Source organism: Pygoscelis adeliae, unplaced genomic scaffold (genome assembly GCF_000699105.1).
Source record: "Pygoscelis adeliae isolate BGI_AS28 unplaced genomic scaffold, ASM69910v1 Scaffold186, whole genome shotgun sequence".
NCBI classification, from domain to species: Eukaryota; Metazoa; Chordata; class Aves; order Sphenisciformes; family Spheniscidae; genus Pygoscelis; species Pygoscelis adeliae.
The window spans coordinates 7,858,964-7,878,774 of NW_008825071.1; the positions used below are offsets into that span (position 1 = coordinate 7,858,964).

Below are 19,811 nucleotides of genomic sequence, written 5' to 3' on the forward strand. Positions count from 1 at the left end.
GGCCCTGCCTGGGCCGGGGAGCAGCGGCCTGACCCCTCCGCCGGGCAGTGGGCACAGGAGTAACAATAACAGGAAATAACACACGCTCCTCTCCCTCTTTCTTCTCCTTCTGTGTTTTCTGATCCCCTAAACTGCCCGCAGCGTGGAGAGAAGGGTCTTGTTTTTCCTTATTTCAGCTTTATTTTCTCTCCTTTCCCCTCCCCCCGTTTCTACTTCCTCCGTGGGTTCAGGTATCACCAGAAGGTTTGGGTCTGAGGCAGGAGAATAAAGGAGAATCGGCGTGACGTGTCCTGTTTATGGTAATGAGCGAGAAAAGAAGTGGCTTTTTTTTTTTCTTTCGAGAAGAGCAAGGGTTAAATGGAGTTAGGAGCAGCAAGCGTTAAGCTATTAAACACGGAAATGACGGGAGGGGAAAGCACAGAGAAGAACACGGTTTATTTTTAAACTGTGAAAAATGGAATTAAAGTCACTGGTAATAGTCTGCCTAACTGTTGTGCAGACTACAGAGTGATTTGAGGGAAGGAATGACAATAGGACTTATATTAATAAAGGTGACTTTATAACTTTCTGCCTAGATGTTCCATAGTTAAAGTTACCGATTTTCAAAGAAAAGGTAAAAATCGGAGTATGCATTTGAATAAATCGGCAAGAGGCAACAGAAGAAAAACTTGTGTTGATTGTTATGAAATGTCATAAAGCCTGGAAACATAAGCGTACACTCTGACCTGAAAAAACACAGACACATCTGGTGTTCTAGGCCCAAGTCCTAAAGCAGAAGTGTTGTGGATTCAAAACCGTTTCTGAGTTGGCTGTGAAGAACTGGGTCTTTTGTCAGTCTGTATTCAAATGAACGTAATGCGAGGGGGGAAGAAAACAACCTTGCAGCCTTTCTCAGAGTTTACAGTGGAGAAACTCAAGTGAAATCTCGATAAACATGTTACTGTTTAATCGGAGGAGGAAAACGGCAACACAAACACATGGCAGCATTTGGCTGCCATGAAAGGATTAAATGTACTCTCAGAGACTTTTTTTTTTTTTAATAGGCTTTATTATTACATACAAAATGCTCTGTTAAAAATGCTAAGTTTAATGCACCATACAAAGATAATAAAGGTGGTTGATGACTATAGAGCAGGTTTCTGGGAGGCACTGAGTAATTTAAGGACATGTTATTCAATACTCAACTCTGAATTTCCTGGCTTTTGTTCAGTGTTTTATGACCTTGTATTTTTAGAAACATTTTGTATTTTCTGGTGCTTAGTGGCAGCGAGTTGTTTTTTGTTTTTTTTTTTCTTACAAGGTGATCATAGCTTTATGGCCCTCAAGTCGTTCTGCTGGTTTGTTTTGCTTTGACCAACTCTTTTTGCTCATGAACTAGGATTTAGAGATGGAACCTCTCTGGTCTGTCAGTGTAGTTGTAGAAGTATATTTTCAAGCTTTCTTTGTGCTATCCCTGGTTTTCCTCACTTCTCTCCTTTGCCTTAGTGTTAAAAAAAGAAATTAATTACCTCAAAGAAATTACAAGAGGCTCAGCGTGTTTCTGAAGTATAGGTAACATAGGAAATACTGTGGATACTCTACCGGATGTCATAAGGTACAGTTGGTAGGTTATAATAATAAAATACCTTTACTCTAGCTCTTAAATAATAGTAAGTGATGAAGGTTGAAGAGTTCCTAGGTTAGCCCAGAGGACTGTGGAAAGGTAGAAGTGCCAATATAACAGGTATACACTTTTCTTTCTCCTAACTGCAAAGGGGAGTGAATGGCCTCTTAAGTGGCCCATCTTTTCTTCCTGGTAATTTAATGAAGGTGGCTGTTAGGGCAGCCCCATGGATATGTTACTAGCCTGGCACCTGGAGTTGCTAACTGGGCTAAGCAGCGAATGGTATCAGGGCATTCCTACCTGAGAACTGGGGGAAAAAAACCCCTAAAACATCTGCTGCCTTTTCTCCCTCTGGATCCTTCAGCTCTAAGAATACAATAAAAGGGAAGAAAACTAGGAGGTTCCGTGAGGAGAATAAGGGCAGATAGCAAGTAAGGATATGCTTAGCACTGTGAAATGTTGTTTCTACAGATCAGTTGCAAATAGAGATCTCAAAAGAAAGCATTCAAAGTATCTGTTTGTGGAATATTGGCGCTTTCAGTGCATTTGAAGTTATCTAAGTAGTTGTGGAAGAATGGTAGACATTTTTGTTGAAAGGAAATTTAAATTGCACATTGAGCATGGATAAAGATCTGTTGTATTCTTGACCAAAATATTCAGGGGAGGGAGAGAAGACAGATCTATCCAAAGAAGCCAGTAAACTAAAGCAATTCTTACTATTTTCTATTACTGTAGTATAGGTACCTTGTACTCTTAAGCTTTCTCTGCTGCGTCTGTAGATTTCTGGCTATAGAACTGTTTTTCTGGAGTAATTTCCTCCTGTCTGTGACTGATAGGAGGCAGAAAGTGCTTTCCTTCCATCCTGGATGTGTTGGGGATACTTGCCTCTGGGGAAAAAATGGGTGGGGGGGAACAATCAGAGCAAAAGCTTTCAAAGTCATTTTTTCATGTAACTAGCATCATAATTTTAATGTGCTGATGTATCGTGAACAGTGATGTTTTTGTTTTGTTGGTTTGTGAGAGGAATGATGGTCCTCTCTATGTAATTTTGAAGATTCCTTTCATTTTCTTGCATACCAGTGGACAACTTGTATGGAAACATGAGCTGCAGTAGATGTCTCTTTCTACCCATTGCTACTGTGATGCTTTGTGTACTGCATTTCTGGACCTGAAGCTTTTTGCAAACATCCTAGAGAGTGCTTAAAAATCAAAACTGTCACAAAACCAGGCATTGAGCAAGCGGTGGAGGTTTAAAGAAAAGAGTACAGTCTAGCATCAGGATAACAGCTCTTTAAAATTTGTTGGGGATCAGCAAAACCTGAGGGTCAGTGCTTTTTTGTGTTACTTGAAAAAAGAAAACATACATGGGGAGGTGGTTGAAGGGAAGATGCATTGACTGCTTTGTTGTTTACCAGAACAGGCTAATTTCTTTCCGCAGTGAGCTATTCTGTTATACTTCTACAAGTTCTGACTCTTGATTAGGAGGCTTTGTCAAAATCTGGATATGAAATACATATACATTGGCATCAGTGATACTGTAATATATTAAAGACTATACCCAAGGGTATTTTTGTTTTTTAGATGGACAGACGTACATTTCTGTGTTGCTGCCAGTTAGCTGTGCAAGCTGACAGAAGGCTAACGCTGTCCTAGTGACTGTTGTTCATGCTATGTCTGTGTAAGGGAGACATGAAAAACGGTATCAGAAAAAAATTTGTCATTTCACTTAACTGTAATATTAACAGCTCTGAGCTGTAGGTAAGGGGTAAAGAAAGAATAAGGCTTCAGACAAGTGTATGCTACATGTAAAGCAGTTACCGCACAAAATATGTAGCTATTAAGGTAAGACATCTTTAAAAATATTCCTACATATTTCTAAAATACTCAGAATTAACACATGGATCTTGTTGAAAAAGAGGGATTTCATAAATGCTGTATGTAATATGAAAGTTCCACTAGACAGACAAGTTCAGTTCCCAGCAGGTAATAATCTATGCCATGTAGTATAAGGAGATAAAAATACAGACTCAACACAGATTATAACCATGGAAGAAACTATATATGGAATTAGGTAAACAGACTAAATCATTAGTGTTAAAATCATGGAAGATCCTATAGTAACTTCACTTAAGTTAGTCTTGTGATAATTGTCCAAAAAAAGCTGAGGAAAGTTATGCAATTTTGAGTAAGCTGCCATTGCGTGAACTTTTTCTAATGTATCACAGGCCAGGAAATCTTAGCCAGACATTTATTTACAATCCAGTTGCCTTTGAACTGCCTCTAGTGCCAAACTAAAAAAAAAAAAAAAAAAGAAATGTTTTATTTTTCAGTGCAAACTATGCATCCCAATTTCTGTAACAAACAGAAGAGGATTCTATAGTAATAGTTCTGTGTTACCATTCAGTGATACAAGGATGGTGTCAATTTTTCTGGCAGAAAACACTTGAAGTATATTCAGTACAGTACAGTATGCCCGTTTTGGACACTTTGTAGCTGTGAGATGTCTTGCTTTTTTAAACCGGGGAAAAAGTTGAAGTAAAATCAGTAATTTGCGCACGTCTTTTTTTCTTGTCTCAGTGAAACTTTCCTAATGAATTCAACAGAAGATTAGGCCTTGATTATTTTATTTTTGGCAGTGTGAGCAAGTCATTGAACCACCTGTTGGAAATAACTGCAGTTCAGCTTATGTAAACTTCATTTAAGGATTTAAACTGTATAAACACGCTTACTTTTGTCTAGACACTCCTGTAGACTTCTTTTGGACTATTTGGTGCCTATGCATTACACGCTTAGATTTAGGTTCAAAGATTATATTTTTGAAAGCTGAAATGGCTTCTCCAAATATGGTTTCATCTGAATTGGCTTTTTTCAAGTAGGTGGAATTTAAATTTAGATTAATTTCAGTTTAATTTTGCTAAAGGACTGATGATACTACTTTTAGTAAAAATCATCAGTGTGAATGCTTAAAAAAATAAAGCTTTACTCCTTAAGCATGGTCGACTCATGGTTGTTAAACACTTTTAATGAAAGCCCAATCGAAAACAATTCTGGTAATTGAACTTACCTATGATCTGGTTTACAGTGTAAAGTTCAAGCTTTGTACACCTGTTTTCCCTTCTCTGCTGCAATGCATCTGTTTGCAGAATTCTCTTTTTAATGCTGAAAATGATTAATTTTTAGTGTTAAATAATGCATACTTTAAAAGTATTCCTTTAAATACTTCAACTATAGCTTGCAACTATGAAAGAAGTCTGTTTTAGGGAACATAGGGCAGTGTTCAGATGACCTACTTAAGACGTTTGGAACCTCCGATTCAGAAGTTCAGAGTTGGGTGTCGAAGTTCCTTTTTATTCACAAGCAAGGGGATTCAGGTTACCAAAGAACATGGCAGCAGTATATAATGTCAAGCTAATAGGCCACTCAGCTTGGTGTCCCATCAGTGACAGTGGCCATAAGTGAGTGCCTATGGAAAAATCTAAAACCATATTGGGCATATATGGTGTATCTGTGTTTTCCCCTCTCAGTTTTCAGCCATTTTAAGATGAAGGACATCCTGAGCTGAAGGCAGTTTCTCAGTTAATTTCTGTTCTGGAAGCTTGGCCAGCATCCACTTAAACACTAGCATCTATACTATCCTTTGGTAAGAAATTTTGCAGTTCAACTACCTGCTCTGTAAAGACCTTCTTACTAGTTATCAGCCAGCTTTAAAACAAGAATCTCTTGACTTCTCATGTAATCCAACGTAGCTTGGGTAGTACTGAAAGTCTGAACTAGCATGTTGAGACAATGTAGAGGTATTTGGCGTATTTGAAAGTAGTTAACTGCTTGATGCTGTTGAATTTGCTGTTAGAAATAACAACTATGTAACTACAAATAAAAGCAGCATACTCCAGTAGTAAAATGGGATTCATAGGAGATTATATTAAAAGGACAGCTGTTCTAAATTTAGGGTGTCTTCTGTTTTAATGGGATGAAAGTAGTTTTGGGCACTGACTTCCCCAAGCATGTTGCTTCACCACATGAAGTGTTTGGCAATACTGGTAAGGTATCCTGTTACTTCTGCCCCTGTGTCGACCTCTTATTTGCAGTGTGACAGCTGTGTGTGGCTGTGTTGTGAACTGAATCACGGAATTGATCTGCTGCTTAAAAAAATCTGGTAGGTTTCTTAAAGCCCCAACAGCTAATCAATCTGGTTCATGGTATGTCCTTACAAATAGTTGCCTGGAATGGGGGCGGGGTGGGGGGGCGGCGGGGAGAAGGGGACTAGTTTCAGGAAGAGGTGCTAAGAATACCTTAAAATGGTATTATTTCCAAACACTTAGATTGTGATTTCACAAAACAAAGTCTGCTGGGTAATAGATGTACATTTTCAATAATATTTGGCTAGTTCCTACTACTGTAGTCTTCTGTGTGGAAGACTTGCCCAAATAAGGAGACTGACTCAGACTGAAACTACACAGATTGTCAACTGCATAGAGTAACCAAGGGAACTTCTTTGCAGTCTATTTTAAAGTAAAAACCTAAGAACATTTCAAAATAAAGTATCTTTCCTCCCTGCCCGTCTGTGCCCCCCCCCCAACTAATGCATCATTTAATCAGAGCTATCTGAATTTAGGGGATCTCTCAGGAGTTTAATGTTCTGCCCATGAAGTTTTGGGTGCCTTTTAGCTGAAGGATTTCTGCATACTTAGGAATGATAATCTAATTTATAGTAGCTAAATAGTGAGCTACCAGCACTTGAAAACCAAGCAAACCTATGGAAGCTCTAAGATTATGTACTTGGTTATTACCTTGGTTGAGAGAATCTGAGGAAATAACTTAAAGGTGATGAACAATAAAACATGCATGCTATCTTGTGTATGGAGGAGTAAATTACTGGTTTTTTTGCTCATTTGAGACTTCCGAAAACAACATGCAGAAGGTAGGTAATAAGCTTAATATTGTAAAACCTGTGAGGTCATAGAAGGATCTTTATATAAAATGTTTAGTAATGACATATTGAAGTGAGCAATGCATTTGCACCCAGGAAAGTATGATAGTTGGCTAGTTGCCTTAAGGTAGTAACACACTGAGATGAGCTAGTTACATCAGAAAAACTTTGTAGGTTAAACCTAGTCTCAGTGAGTGAAGAATTCGTGCTGCGCTAGCAAAGTTTTGGATGCAAATGTGGCCATGGTGGAATGGAGAGTTCTCCTTGGCTGAATATATGCCATTTGGTAAGAGGTGGTTGATGCTAGCTCTACAGGCAGGTAAGCATTTACTGTTTAATCAACATTTACACTAGAGGGCTCTGTGGATAGAGATTCAGTAGTGTAGGTCAGCTGTGCCTGATCTTTCTGGCTGACTATGCTGTCATTTTCCTGCAGTTTCTTCCTTGCTGTATGACCGGACTTGCTGCACATGAGACATGATTAATCTGTGCCTGAGCAATAATTCCAGTGTTAATGCCACTGGAAGGAGTGGTTTTTGGGGTTTTTTTTTGGCATATGCAGATCAATTGCTATGCAGGTGCAGTAGGCCTCCCTGTCTGGACTGGAGATGACAGCTGGAGTGCTGCAGCCCAAGTGATTTGTACAGCGCACTCAAAACAGTCATCTCTTTTCATCATGCCTCAGATCCACACGGAGAGTGGGCATGGGATCTGTGTGAATTATTCTTATGGCAATGACAATCTGTTCCTGGTTGCCATCTTATTGAAATACCTCTTGCCAGGATCCAGTATACTTTCTACCTTGCTCTCTTTTTTTAATTTTTCTGAACTATGTCCTGTGACCCTGTGTGTGACTTTCACACAATAATTGAGGGATTTGGGTGTGCTTGGGAGAGACTGAACTTGCCTGAACAGGTTGCTGCTAAAACAAGTCATCTGGCCAAAAGCCTGCTTCCAAGGTGCCTTTGGAACAAAGGGCTGTGAAGAGGGTGACGCATTCAGAAGAGTTAGTCTTAGTGGAGTGCAAGTGGCTCGCGGGCTTAGGTTGAAGATCCCTAGGGTAGACAGGAGCTGGCATTGGGCATTCTTCTTGTGGCAGAGCTGATACATAGTGAGCCTTGTAAGAAAAAGGAGTAGGAGTTGCATTAAGTCAGTTGCAGACTGTTAACGCTTAATGCTGTCCTGAAATAACATTCAGAACATGGAAATGGTATGTTCTATGTAATGACTGATGTTTATTCTGAAGGGCATTAGAATTAAAATATCTTAAATAAATTGAAGATTCGGAAGCACTAAGCATTAGATTAAACTCTGTTGTATCATTGTGTCTATAAAAATGAGTAAGCCCTGTGCATTTGAGAAATCATACAGTTCTTTCAAACCCAGGTAGGCTTTTGTCAATTGTTACTTACTGTGATGAAACTTTTTTCTAGTTTCCCTTCAAATAATTGTAGAACCTTTAGAGTAGTATATCCAGAACTTCTCATAGCATGCTTAATTGCAATGCAGGTGCCTACAATGAAAACTTAATGTTGGAAGAAAATATTCTAGCATAAAAATGAGGCTGATTAGAATATTGTATATTGTTTGTTCATTCCATAAGCCTTCTGTTTTGAGTAGTTGGTATGTCTTCTGCAATTATCTAAAATACATTTTTGTTGTGTTTTGAATGCAATTGTTTTTCAGGTCATGGAAAAACTCCAAAAGATGCTGCTTCTGTTCGAGCTACACATCCTATACCTGCAGCCTGTGGCATATACTATTTCGAAGTTAAAATTGTCAGTAAGGGAAGAGATGGGTAAGCATTGAGTGCGTTATTAATTAATTATTACTGTTTCACATCATCTTTCTTTCAGTCAGTAGATCTCTTTGGTATCAAAACTTATTTTCGTATTTTACCACTTTTTATATAGTTTAATTCCTTATTCATGAGAAGTTGCACTGTGATATTTGGTTGTTTTAAGGGAGTTGATTGTGGTATTTATTGTCCACAAATCAGTGTATACAATAAATACCATAACAGCATAGTCTCGTTTTCTTTTGACAGAGAAGTTAGGGTTTGAATGATCATAGTTTGACCCTGCTCTTGCCTTTAAAGGTGGTGTTTTTTGACTATACGGCTTTACAGACTTTCATGTAATTTTTAGGAAGTTTTTAGGTTGTGCAGCAGACCAGCTTACCTCCTCAGTGCAGTCTTTTCACAGATGTCGTATCAATTTTAAAATGGAAGGTTATTCTTAAGGCTGCTTGTTGGTGAACAGTAGTAAGAATAAAGGGGAATGTTCTGAATAGGTGCCTGGGAATTTGTCACCCTATGGAAAGAACAAGAGTTGATGAGTGAGTGCAGCTGTTGCTTCCCAAAAGCCATCTGAATTATGAATCTGTTGAAGTGCAGGTGATACCATGCTTTTAAGTCTACTGAGGCAGATAGAATCTCACCCGGGAATGTCCCGAAGTGCTAATGAAATCTTTGCTGGACCACTTTAATTCCTTTTCATCTTTCACTGCTTTCGGTATAGAGGGTGTGTTTTAATCCTGAGACACTGATTATGTCATTATGCCTATGTAGAACTACCTAAGCAATACTTCTTTCCAATATGCTGTAGTATATACTGTGGTCCTACTTCAAGGTTCTAGTCAGGTTTGAATGTCCTTATCCTAGGTACTGTACAAACATGTTGCGGATGCTTATGTGCTGTTGTGAAAACAAATCTTGAGAGAAAAGAACTATGTTGTAGCTCTTTGGATGAAATTCAGTACCTTTGTCTTTTCTTTATCTGTCTTGCTGCTGTTTCTTTCTTTTATTTTTCCCAGTGTTCTGTAAGCCTTCTGTAAGTCAGAAACAGTATTCAAACTTTTTTGTTTTGCTTACAGTATTGTATAGATATTTTGAAAGAATAGCCTCTCAGTACTGCTGCTGCCTTGTAGGGGCATTTATGAGTTTGTTACCGGTTCTGTTCCCAAAAGTTATCCCTGGGAGATTTCTTCGCTATGAAAAACTTATGTCTGTAGTTGCTTTTGTCACACTGTGAAGACCTAATTAGTTTTAAATGGAGATGATAGAAATCAGTGTTTCAAGTAATGTTCTGCTATCAATTTTAGGAACACCTTTTGTGGTTGGTTTCTTTTTTTATTATTCCTTAAACATTTTTTTAAAACTGCCCTGCTGCTGTCAGTTAAGGAGAGGTTCTTATTGTGGTTTGCTAGTGATGCACATGTCTCTGCCTGAAATGTATTTCTGCCTGCTTAGTTTGGAAGCTAGCTTTTTTGAAGTGATGGATTTCAAAAAGTGTCTGTGTGTGTGGATGTCATTTTACATAGTTCCTCTAACACTTTACCTTAGACCTCTTTGTGTTGCTTTTTTGTAATGTCTAATTCAGTAGGCCACTCAGGGCAATCCTACAAAAGTAGAAAACACCTTTGAGTAAAGTGTTTGAAGGTTTTGTCGTTTAAATGGTTATTTGTGAGGTGTACATAGCTAAGACTTGTGAAGTTGCCTGTTGAGATTGCTTGAAAAAAAATGGAGAGGTACTTTTTTCAGTTAATGATAATACATACTGCCTTGTCCTTGCTTCAGCCTTGTGATCTGTTTTTGGTGTCACTTCATGAAACGTTAACTGCATAATGAGCTGAGATGTTAATTTTTTTCCTTGTATAAGATGGTATGGATGCTGGGGAATACTGTGCACAGAGCCAAAGCCATATCTAGCTTAGCTGATAAAGAGCAGGAGTCGACATGTGGAACCTCACTGGATGTAATGTGTGTATCTCTAGACCCTGTTTTCAGGTCCAAGAGGTCTTTGACTAGCTGCAGTGTGAATCTCTTATGGTTCAATGTTATGCTGCGTTCAAACTAGTAAATTCTTCTGTAATAAGTAAACTGGGGAATTTAATGCAGAGATATATAAGTAGGACTATAGAAACCAATTTGTGTCTGATAGGGTTTATTAGTTCTTTCTCACTGCCTGTTGTGTTTCACCTGGCTTGCTCCAGGTACATTTTTACCAGTTTTTTTTCTTCTTTACTTGGCATCTGGTAATGGGAACAGAGTTCAGGAAGACCATATCTGTAGAGGACCAGCATGTAACTAATAGGGTCAATTAGTTAAAACACCTTCCTGTTGCAAAAGCATCTATTCTCAAGGCCTGAGCCTAGCTGTGGAAGCACTACAGCTGTAATGTAGTACTGTTTAACATAAATCCTGGACTACCCAAGGCAACTCAGATACCTATCCGCAAGCTGAAGTACCGCTTTCAACTTTCATAAATGTCAATGGATAATTTAATGGTGTTTATTTGGAGTTCCCTTTGGTAGTAGCCTTTACTACTTACATTTATTTTTTTTTAATAAACTCAGCTTAAAGTATTTAGTCCATGTACTATGTTATATGGGCAAGTCTAACCGCATTCTTGCTTGTGTGCTCTACTTAGCGTGACTTGCCTCAAATCATCAAAAACTTTTACTAAAAACCTAGTCTAGGAGATTTATTTTTTGTACTACTGTAGCACTTGATGGCACTGCTCCTGGAATATGATCTTGCATATCTCAAAGTTGCTGGGCAATGACAAAGATGATTATTCTCCTCTGAAGGAGCACAGCTCTTTTTAGTGTAGGGCATGGATATGGCATGGCTTCCAATATGGCTTGTCGTAGCTGTCTGTGTGCAAGAACAGCGTTGGTTTTGTCACACAAATGACCTAGGTCATTAAATTCTTTACGCATTTGGGGGGGTAACAGTCTTGAGTAGTAATTTGAAAGTGCAAAATATGTTAATTTTGCAATGTTCATGATGATCAACTTCTAGGCATTATGGACACATTGAAGAAAGCACGAAAGCAGGCTTACTAGGAAGTAGGAAATGGGTATGGAGGTTGGTGTTGCAGAGCAGATGAAGAGTGAAGTTGCTTTTTGATACCTCAATGAGAGGTGATAGGGCCATGCAGCAGCTGATGGTAACAGATGAGAAAAAGGGAAATGAGAATTAAGGTTAATAAAAGTAATAAGGTTGAAATATCAGTCAAACAAAAACTGTCTTGGTATTTGTACAGTGTTTGGCATGAAGAGTCCTAAGATCTTTTATGTGCTGCCACAGTACAGATATGTGAAATAATTTTCTTAAATATTTTTAAAATTCTTGTTAAAAGTGCTAAGCGACTGTCATGTTGCTCTAAATATTTTCTGTTGTTCTTTATTTCTTCAGTTTTCTTCCTTAATTTCGTGTATCCTTTTGCAGTCTGAGGACCTCTATTTATTTACATTCTCCTTTTATACTCTCTTCTGCTTTGTTTTGTTTGGCTTCATGTGGAACATTGTGGACAGTGATGTGAGCGATCGGAGATGATAACAGTAGATGAGTGATGGGTGTAAGTATGGGGAACAGTACCAAGGTGATAATTGGAAAGCATGGTAGGAAAGAGAGTATAACTGCACTAAATTATATCTGCATCTCTATTGAAATCTCCAGTTAATTTAAAAATAAATACATATATGTGTCATTTAATGCAAAGTATTGCAGCAAGTACTGTCAAAAATTCTAATGTAGCTGGAGAAGCTAAACATAGTTCTAGCTAAAAATTAAACCTTTGTAAGCTCTTAATGCAGCCCTCATTTGTAATTGATCCATCAGAGAACCAGAAGTAACGTACGTAGTTTTTCTTCTGTAATTTCTTAATACGGTACTCAGGGGAGTGAGATGGGCATGGCGTTGCCTTTTGCATACAACTCTAAGCTCCTATTCCAGAAATTTAGATGAAACTAAAAATAAAGCAAAGTACATTGCCGGTCTAGGAATGGGAATGAACAAGGTTGGAAGTCCTATGGACCTGTTCTTGTGATTTGGAGATGTAAGCCTTAGTCTCTAAATCCGTTATAATACTGTATGGTCCCCTCACTTTCCAAAAATGACCACCATAGTGGCCATTCTCTTAGCTAGGTAAGTATATCCAAATGAAACTTTTTCCAGTTTCTCTTGAATCTTGATTTCAGTTTTTTTATGCTGCTTTTTACTGCGTTCAGTTGTGCTAGTCTTTTACATATTTAGGTCCTCTTGCTTTGTGTAAAGTGGTAATGCATCTGCCTTACAGCCCCACAGTTAGTATTTTATTTCCGATACCAGTTAATGTTTCCCTCTTTTACAGAACTAAAGATACTTGCATGATGCTGTCATCGTTTATGTAAGCTACAAGTCCAATAGCTTTGTGCTGTAGCTGTGGGCGTCCTTCTTTAATGGTGAAGAGTCGTCTATAATCTCTCCCAGTTGAGTCTGTGAGCTTTGCTGTAACCTTGGGTTGCACTCTTTGGCATTTCATGCTGGGCGTAAGCATACTCTGGTTCCACTTTCCAAGGGTCTGTCTCAAGGGTATCCACTGGCTACCTGGCTTTCAGAAACAAACTACCTTCCATTATTCTATGTTATAAATGGCTTATGTGTCTATGATTTACTGAGTGATCATCCATTTCTACATGAATTTCAGTTCTAGGCTTGTTGGTTCTTGTAATGAATCTCTTCATTTCCAGTCAGGGCAATCGTTTTTGAATGTTTGCAATTCTTACTCTAAACCATAGTGTGAAGACTTTGTGGTGATTTGGCCATGAGAAGAAGCAGTCTCTGAACACTCATTGAGTTCACTTCCCTTGTCCCAGTTTGACTGTTTGTGTCAACTTCACGGTAAACCAGTTTGGGTAGCTCATTCTCCAAAAGTTGACCTCGAAGTGAGTTAGTTTTCAGCCAGGTTCGTTCCCCAGTATGGCTGTTTGTATTGCTTCATGAGTAGCTGTGGTAGCAAAAGAGAGGGGAACTTGGGGCAGAAATGAGCCTCTGGGCCCAGGAGGGTGGGAATGCTACTTTTGGTCATGGTACCACCTTATGCGCACTTAATTTTAGTTTAAATACAGCTTTTTCATTTTTTTAAATCTTTCACCAGGAGAGGCTTTTTGTCTGTTTCTTTCCCCGGGGAGAATGAACTTTTGGGGAAATGCCTTTATCCTCGGTGTCTTGAATTTCTGTCCATTCTTTATCTTATTCGTTGATTTGTAAATACAATTACTAGCAATGGGCAAATGATAGTAATGCCATTTACTTCTAGACAGTCTTTAGTGCTTTTAGAACAGCTGAGGAAGATCTGCTTAGAGGATTTTGCATTTTAAGCATAGATGTGCCTTTTTAAAAAAGAAAAGAATGAAAACAAGACTTGGAAGTGATAAGCCATCTAGAAGAAAAAATGAAAAGTTCAGAAAGGCTTTAGTCTTTTAGCAGATAGCATTTAGCTTACACTTCTGTGAGCATGGTTGTAGTCTGTGGTGTGGTTGTACTGATGCAGATCTTCATGGGCATACTTTATATTGCATGTGTAAGTTCTGCCCTAAAATAAAATGTTACTACAGTAACTCACGGAAGTGATCAGTATGCTTTTTGGTAAAGCAGTGTTAATAAGGCTTTAGACACTTGTTGGATTATAGCTGGTTTATAACACTGGCCATACAATCAGTCATCTCTTGTTTTGGCAGTATCTTGTAGTATGTGTTGTGTATGTGATGAAGTGGGTGAAGAAATAAAAAAGGAAAAACTGTCCAAAACAAAAATACCATGAGAATTAAGTTTGAGTTTTCATGACACCCATGCCTATGATTTAGCCTGAGCTGTTTTAGTGTGTTTGAGTGATGTTTGTGAAATACAAATGCTTTGTTGTCTTCCAGAGCATGTATGTGTAACTCTTTTTAAACAGAAACCATACTTTTTTTAATTGCAAATGGTTTCTGTTGCAGTAAGTTGGCTTTTCCTTTAGCACCCAGTATAACCATTTTCTTGTTCATAACAAAAGTGTAAACCGATAAAAAAAATACAGAACACTGTCAGTTGCTGTCTTCTTTGTATTTGTTTTGTACACTACTAATCTAATGTAAAAACTTTGTGCAGTCTTAAGGCCTATTCTTATAGTCTTGATATGTCCTCAGCAGTTTGTTACAACAACATGCAAACTTCACACAGTCTCTATTTACATATAAGTATGTCTTGCAGCATTATTAGCAGAGTACTTGTGTATAGAGTAGAATCTGATAAAGTCTGAAGTAGCTTTCTTGCATTAGTGTCTTCATTTGAATTGCAGCAGCTGCATGAAGAGATTGGGTCATGAATCAGCAAGTGTATCTTTTCTTAAACTGTAGCAGTAATTCATTTTTTACCTGAATGTACGAGACCAGACATTTGACAGAAATGAACAGCAACTAAATGTGTATGAGGATTATTTGAGGTTTGCGTTTAACTGGTGAGAAATACGTGGAACTGGAACAAGAGAGTTTTATTTCTTTGTTGATGTTTTCTAGAAATGAAGCTTTCTAATTTAAAAAGAAAGCCAGGAGAATATATTGAATTTCTTGGTCCCTGCTTCTTGCAAAATCTTTTAAGTTATTTCTTTCTTATGAGGTTCATTGGCATAAATATAGTGTATAGATGATAATCTTACTGCAGCCCGGACTTACAATAATATATTGTCTATGCAACTATTCTTTTCTTATGGTGTGGTCCCTAAAAAGGCTTTAGTGCTTAGGGAGAAGTGTCACAAGACGAAATTGTGCAGCCTTGGAACGTGAGAGGGATATCAATAAATGAGAATCTTTCTAGGAACATTATAGGAATCGCACGCAAAATGTTACAGGAATTAACAGTTTCAAGCACTATGCAAGATGACTGCCTGGCTTTTTTTTGTTTTTTTCCGCTCTATGTAGAATTGGATTAATCTGAAACCTGGGTTTATCATGTTCAAAATACTGTTTCCTTGGAAACATTCCATAAAACTAAACTTGTTTTCAATTTGAAGTGAAAGACTCAAACTGTCTATGGCATATTTTGAAACATTTAAATAGAGAAAAATTTAACAGCTCATTTCTTATTGTGATTGTGCTGACAATAAGAATCTTGGATTAGCATATTCCTACAAAATTTTAATGCAGAATTAACTATGTTAAAGATTAAATTTAGATACCTTTTTAGCATGCTGTATTTCTGACCTTATAGTATAGTGTCAGTGAAGACAGTGTAGAAAACTATAGGATAACATTATTCAGACTTTTCATGTCCTTGTAAGTCAGTTGCAAAGACCCTTTAGAAGATCATTTAGTCTTAAAATTCTTACAGATGTTGCAGTTTTTTCTACTGGTACCCTTTTCTAAGACACAAACTTGATAGTAAAACAAACTGCACCTGTTGTATAGCCTTTTTTTTTCCCCAGAGTGTCAATTCTACTTTTCTTAGTAGTCAATGCATTCGAAACATTAGGATGTTTTCAGTTGCCTTATTTATGGGTGTAAACAGCTGTTAGTGCTTGGACTTAGGTTCCTTACAGATATTATGGTATGGTAACTTAGGTTTTAACACCATATGGTTGAAGTTGCTTTCTTTAAATCAACCTAAGATACCAGGTTGATTATTTACTTTCATCATCACCAAAAGAGCTTGGATTTCAAAGCATGATGTAGCAGTTCCCCAGGTTATACTGTTTTTAATAGAACATGTAGGCACAGCGGAAGTCAGAAGGAATTTGACTCTTGCAGATAGCAGGTTGCTAATGAGATCTCTGTAGTAGGGAGGCTATTACATTTTTTTTCGTTACTTAAAGATATGCTGAATTATTTTACTTGTCTTTACAAATACAGTGTGGAATATTTGTTGTTGGTTTTTTTTTAACTAGAAAAGTGGTTATTTAGTACTTAAATCTATCTTTAGCCACTAGAAAGCTTTCTGAGGTACCTGTGATTTGGTATAGTTTTTGAGATTCTGTATTCCTCTTTATGGAATGGGTGGGATAGGATATAATTAACCTGAATTCTGATTTTTATCAACTTCCATATTGAAAGATCTTCCATACACCTTCAATACAGTGGCTAAAAGATCTAATGGAACAGTTTCAAATAAAAATGAGAATTGTGTATCTTTATATAAACTGCTGGATTTTTTCTTTTTCCTTATGTTTTAGCAGTCTCCAGTTCTGTAGCATCTCTTATGGCTATTTTTTCCTTCTACTTCGTTCTGTTTTTTTTATTTCTCACACTTAGTCTATTCAGGCATCCAAGTAGAAACTTCAGGCTCCAGCAAAAATGTGAATTTAGCTCTTTGACTGGAAAGATACTTGAGGAGAAAATAGTTTTTGTGAAGCTTGCTGCTGCTTATACATTTCACTGCAGAGAAGCCTGGGCTTTTCAGTCTGTGTTAGTGGAAGAAAATAGTTATCATAGTGCCTATATTTTTTACATTGACTTTTCTTTTGCTTTGTGGCAAAATGTGGAATCTTCAGCAAATTTTAGACTCTGTAGTTTTGTAGTATTCCTAAAAATTTCTATATGACTTGCAGTTGTGAAATGTAAACTAGAAGATGTGCTGAGACACTGAAATGGGAACTTATTTCTTTAATGAACTGGAACAAGAATAAATACAATTTGAAATGAAAAATCACGAGTACATAAGATGCGCTTGCTTTCATGGTCCTTAATACCAATTTGGTTGCGCTTTAAATCAGTTTTCAGCCATAGTCTCTTATTTCAATCTCTCATGGGTTGATTTCATGTATTGCATGAGTGGTTCTACACGCTGTTTGTAATTTTATGAGCTCCTGTTAAGACTTGAGCGCTTTAATGAGGTGATGAGTAGCAACCGGTGGGACTGAAATGCTCAGAGAGAGGGGCTTCTTAATAAAAAGGGTCCCAGGCCACTTTCTTCCGTTTGCCTAGGTAAGTGATCCTCCCACCACAGCAGCCAGGGATGTTTACAGGTCGGGAGCTGAGGTGGAGGCACTGTCCGCAGGTACAGAGGGAAGTGATGAGGGTGGCGGCATCAGAACCACACCATTATTCACCACCCTCGCCAGTCTCTCAAACCACTCTGTGTCATGTCCGTTTTTGGAAGGTGCTACATGTCAGAGTGAGCATGCTGTTTCCTGGTGTTGACACCTCTGTTTCCCCAGGGCGGCTGTTATGGCGTGACATAGTCTAAGTGGACCTGTTCTTCCCGTCCGTGGCTATCTCCTAGACCAAACCCATTCACGTGACGGGACAGCAGGAAATGCATCATGAACTGACTGAGAACAGTCTGGGCCTGCATTGCACCTGGATGCTAGCGTGTCTGCTTGTTGTGCTGCCCTGCGTTTTTATCGTGGACTAAGGGAGGAAAACTTAAATGTATAGCTCTGCCACTGAGACGTGTGATATGTGAACCTTAAGGAAGAAACAGGAGGACAACTTGTGTAATTCCTCCCACTGAAGCAAGTCTCTTTGCAGACAATGACTGGGCCTAAATATGGGCTAAGCTGCTTTAAAAACCAAACAAAAAAGTCTTTTTAAGCCTATGAAGCTTACAGGTGCCAGGAAAAGCAAAAAAAGTTACATGGAGTGGTTTGGCGTAAATGCAACTACTGTTGATGAATTTAAGAGCATCTAAAGCCTATCTGTCATGGTACTGTTTCCCCCTCAATTTATAGTGTACTATATCTAGTTGAACATGAGATTAGCTATCCATCAACTACAACAAATAATAAATTCGCTTAATTGATGAGCCTCTAATTTCACTCACCCCCAAACCATAAATTGTAGACATTCCTTTTTCCTTTTGAAAGATGTCTGTAGTAAATGTGTTAATTATTTGAAAAGTTTTAATCTCATTTTACTTGAGTGTCTTATTAATACCAAATCTCCTTGATGAAATGGTATTAACATTCCAAGTAGTTGTAAGTGAATCCCAGGGAAAAATATATACTGTTGAACATCTGTAGTCTTAGTGAGATGGCATCAGTGCCTAGTGCTTTCTAGTCATTGCCAGTGGGTAAAGAATCCTTGTTCCCAGCTGTATTAAATACTGTGGGTCCGTGTTTATAATTGTTACTGAGTTAGAGGAGGCTCAGAAGATATGATATCTGAGGGAGAAAAAACAGGTGGTACCAAAATGTTACCTAGATGATTATCTTCTATCTAGCATTTTACATTTTTGTGTAACCTTAATCTTGTTTCTATAAGAATACTGAAATGAAACGTTGATTGGGATGAAGGGTTTTTTAATATGACTCGCGTTGAAAGGCTCTTTGCAGTTCGTGGAGTTCTTTAAGTTATCTAAAATTATTTTTAAAAATAAATTTCCTTTCTTTAATAAATTCTCCTTAACAGGAGACCTTACAGTAACAGATTTTCAGTCTTTACATGAGAATCCTTCATGCATCATCAAACTCCAGACCTAGCTAATAACAATTCTGCCTTTATTATTTAAGACAAAAATCAAAGGTTTTCCACTTGTTGCTTTCGTTTATGTTTTGTTGACTGCTGCTGCAGTGGTGCCTCAGTAATGTAATTAGCAATGCAGCAAAGACTAATCCTTTTGTTTGTTGCCCTTTACTTCAGCTCTTCAGTATCTCTAAATGTAATAGCTGCTATACGTGGTTCTGAGGTTCCATTTCATGCTGGTATGTTGGAGGGAGAGGAAGATGTTATCATAAATTAGACATTATCAGAGGAGGGCTTTGTAAATATCAAACAGAAAAGCAGGTAAGGTAACTGCTGGAAGTGATCAATAGAAAAAGCAGAAAGCCAAGTAAACAATTAAGCATATGACTTCTGAGATTTGCTGCTCAGTTTCATTCTATGTGAAATGTATCTAAAATAGCAGATTAACCTGTGCTTCCTAGTAGAATAGTTGCTTAAAAATTGCATTTTATGAGATGGGAATACAAAGGTCATGTTTGTTGTCTTAAACTATTTTCAAATTGGCATAGGTGAATATTTTTGTATACAGTTCATTATGGCATGACAAATTTGTGTTAACTAATTTGAACTAGTGTCAAAATGATTGGAATGTTTTGATAAACTAGGAAATGTTAGGTTTAGGTGATTTTTTGGATGCTTTCATTAGTTGATGGTGGGGGTTGGGTTATTTTGGGCAGGGGGGAATTGGTGAAAGGCCTAGCTTTTCATTATGCGTTTTTTCTTTTTGGATTCCTGTCGTCTTGGTCATGAAATGACTTTTGCTTAAGAAACAGAAGCAAAATTGATTTTACTAACCTCAAATTGATTTGGGGGTGTGGAGATTATTCATTTCAACTTTCCAGTATTTGCTATTAAATTGTTAACAATTGTACTGGACACTAACTTTATTAAAATAAACTACCTTTTGTAAAGCTTTTGGACTTTGACCTAGCCATAACTTTAGACAAGATTACTGGTTAGTATAGTAAAAATATTTTCCCTCTTTAGTTTGCCAACAGATTGCCAACAGCTAAGTGACATTGCTGGTAAATTTCTCAA

General features: G+C 37.7%; 1 protein-coding gene across 1 annotated transcript in view; it reads left to right on the forward strand.

The window, feature by feature from the left end:
• Nucleotides 1-268: 268 nt before the first annotated feature.
• Nucleotides 269-19,811, forward strand: part of RANBP9 (RAN binding protein 9) — a gene marked incomplete at its 5' end in the record, with an annotated part of 40,218 nt that continues 20,675 nt past the window's right edge. Inside the window, 2 exons of the mRNA XM_009326557.1 lie at nucleotides 269-299; nucleotides 8,220-8,331. Of these exons, the coding sequence (XP_009324832.1) occupies nucleotides 269-299; nucleotides 8,220-8,331 (143 nt within the window). The remainder of the gene's footprint in view (nucleotides 300-8,219; nucleotides 8,332-19,811) is intronic.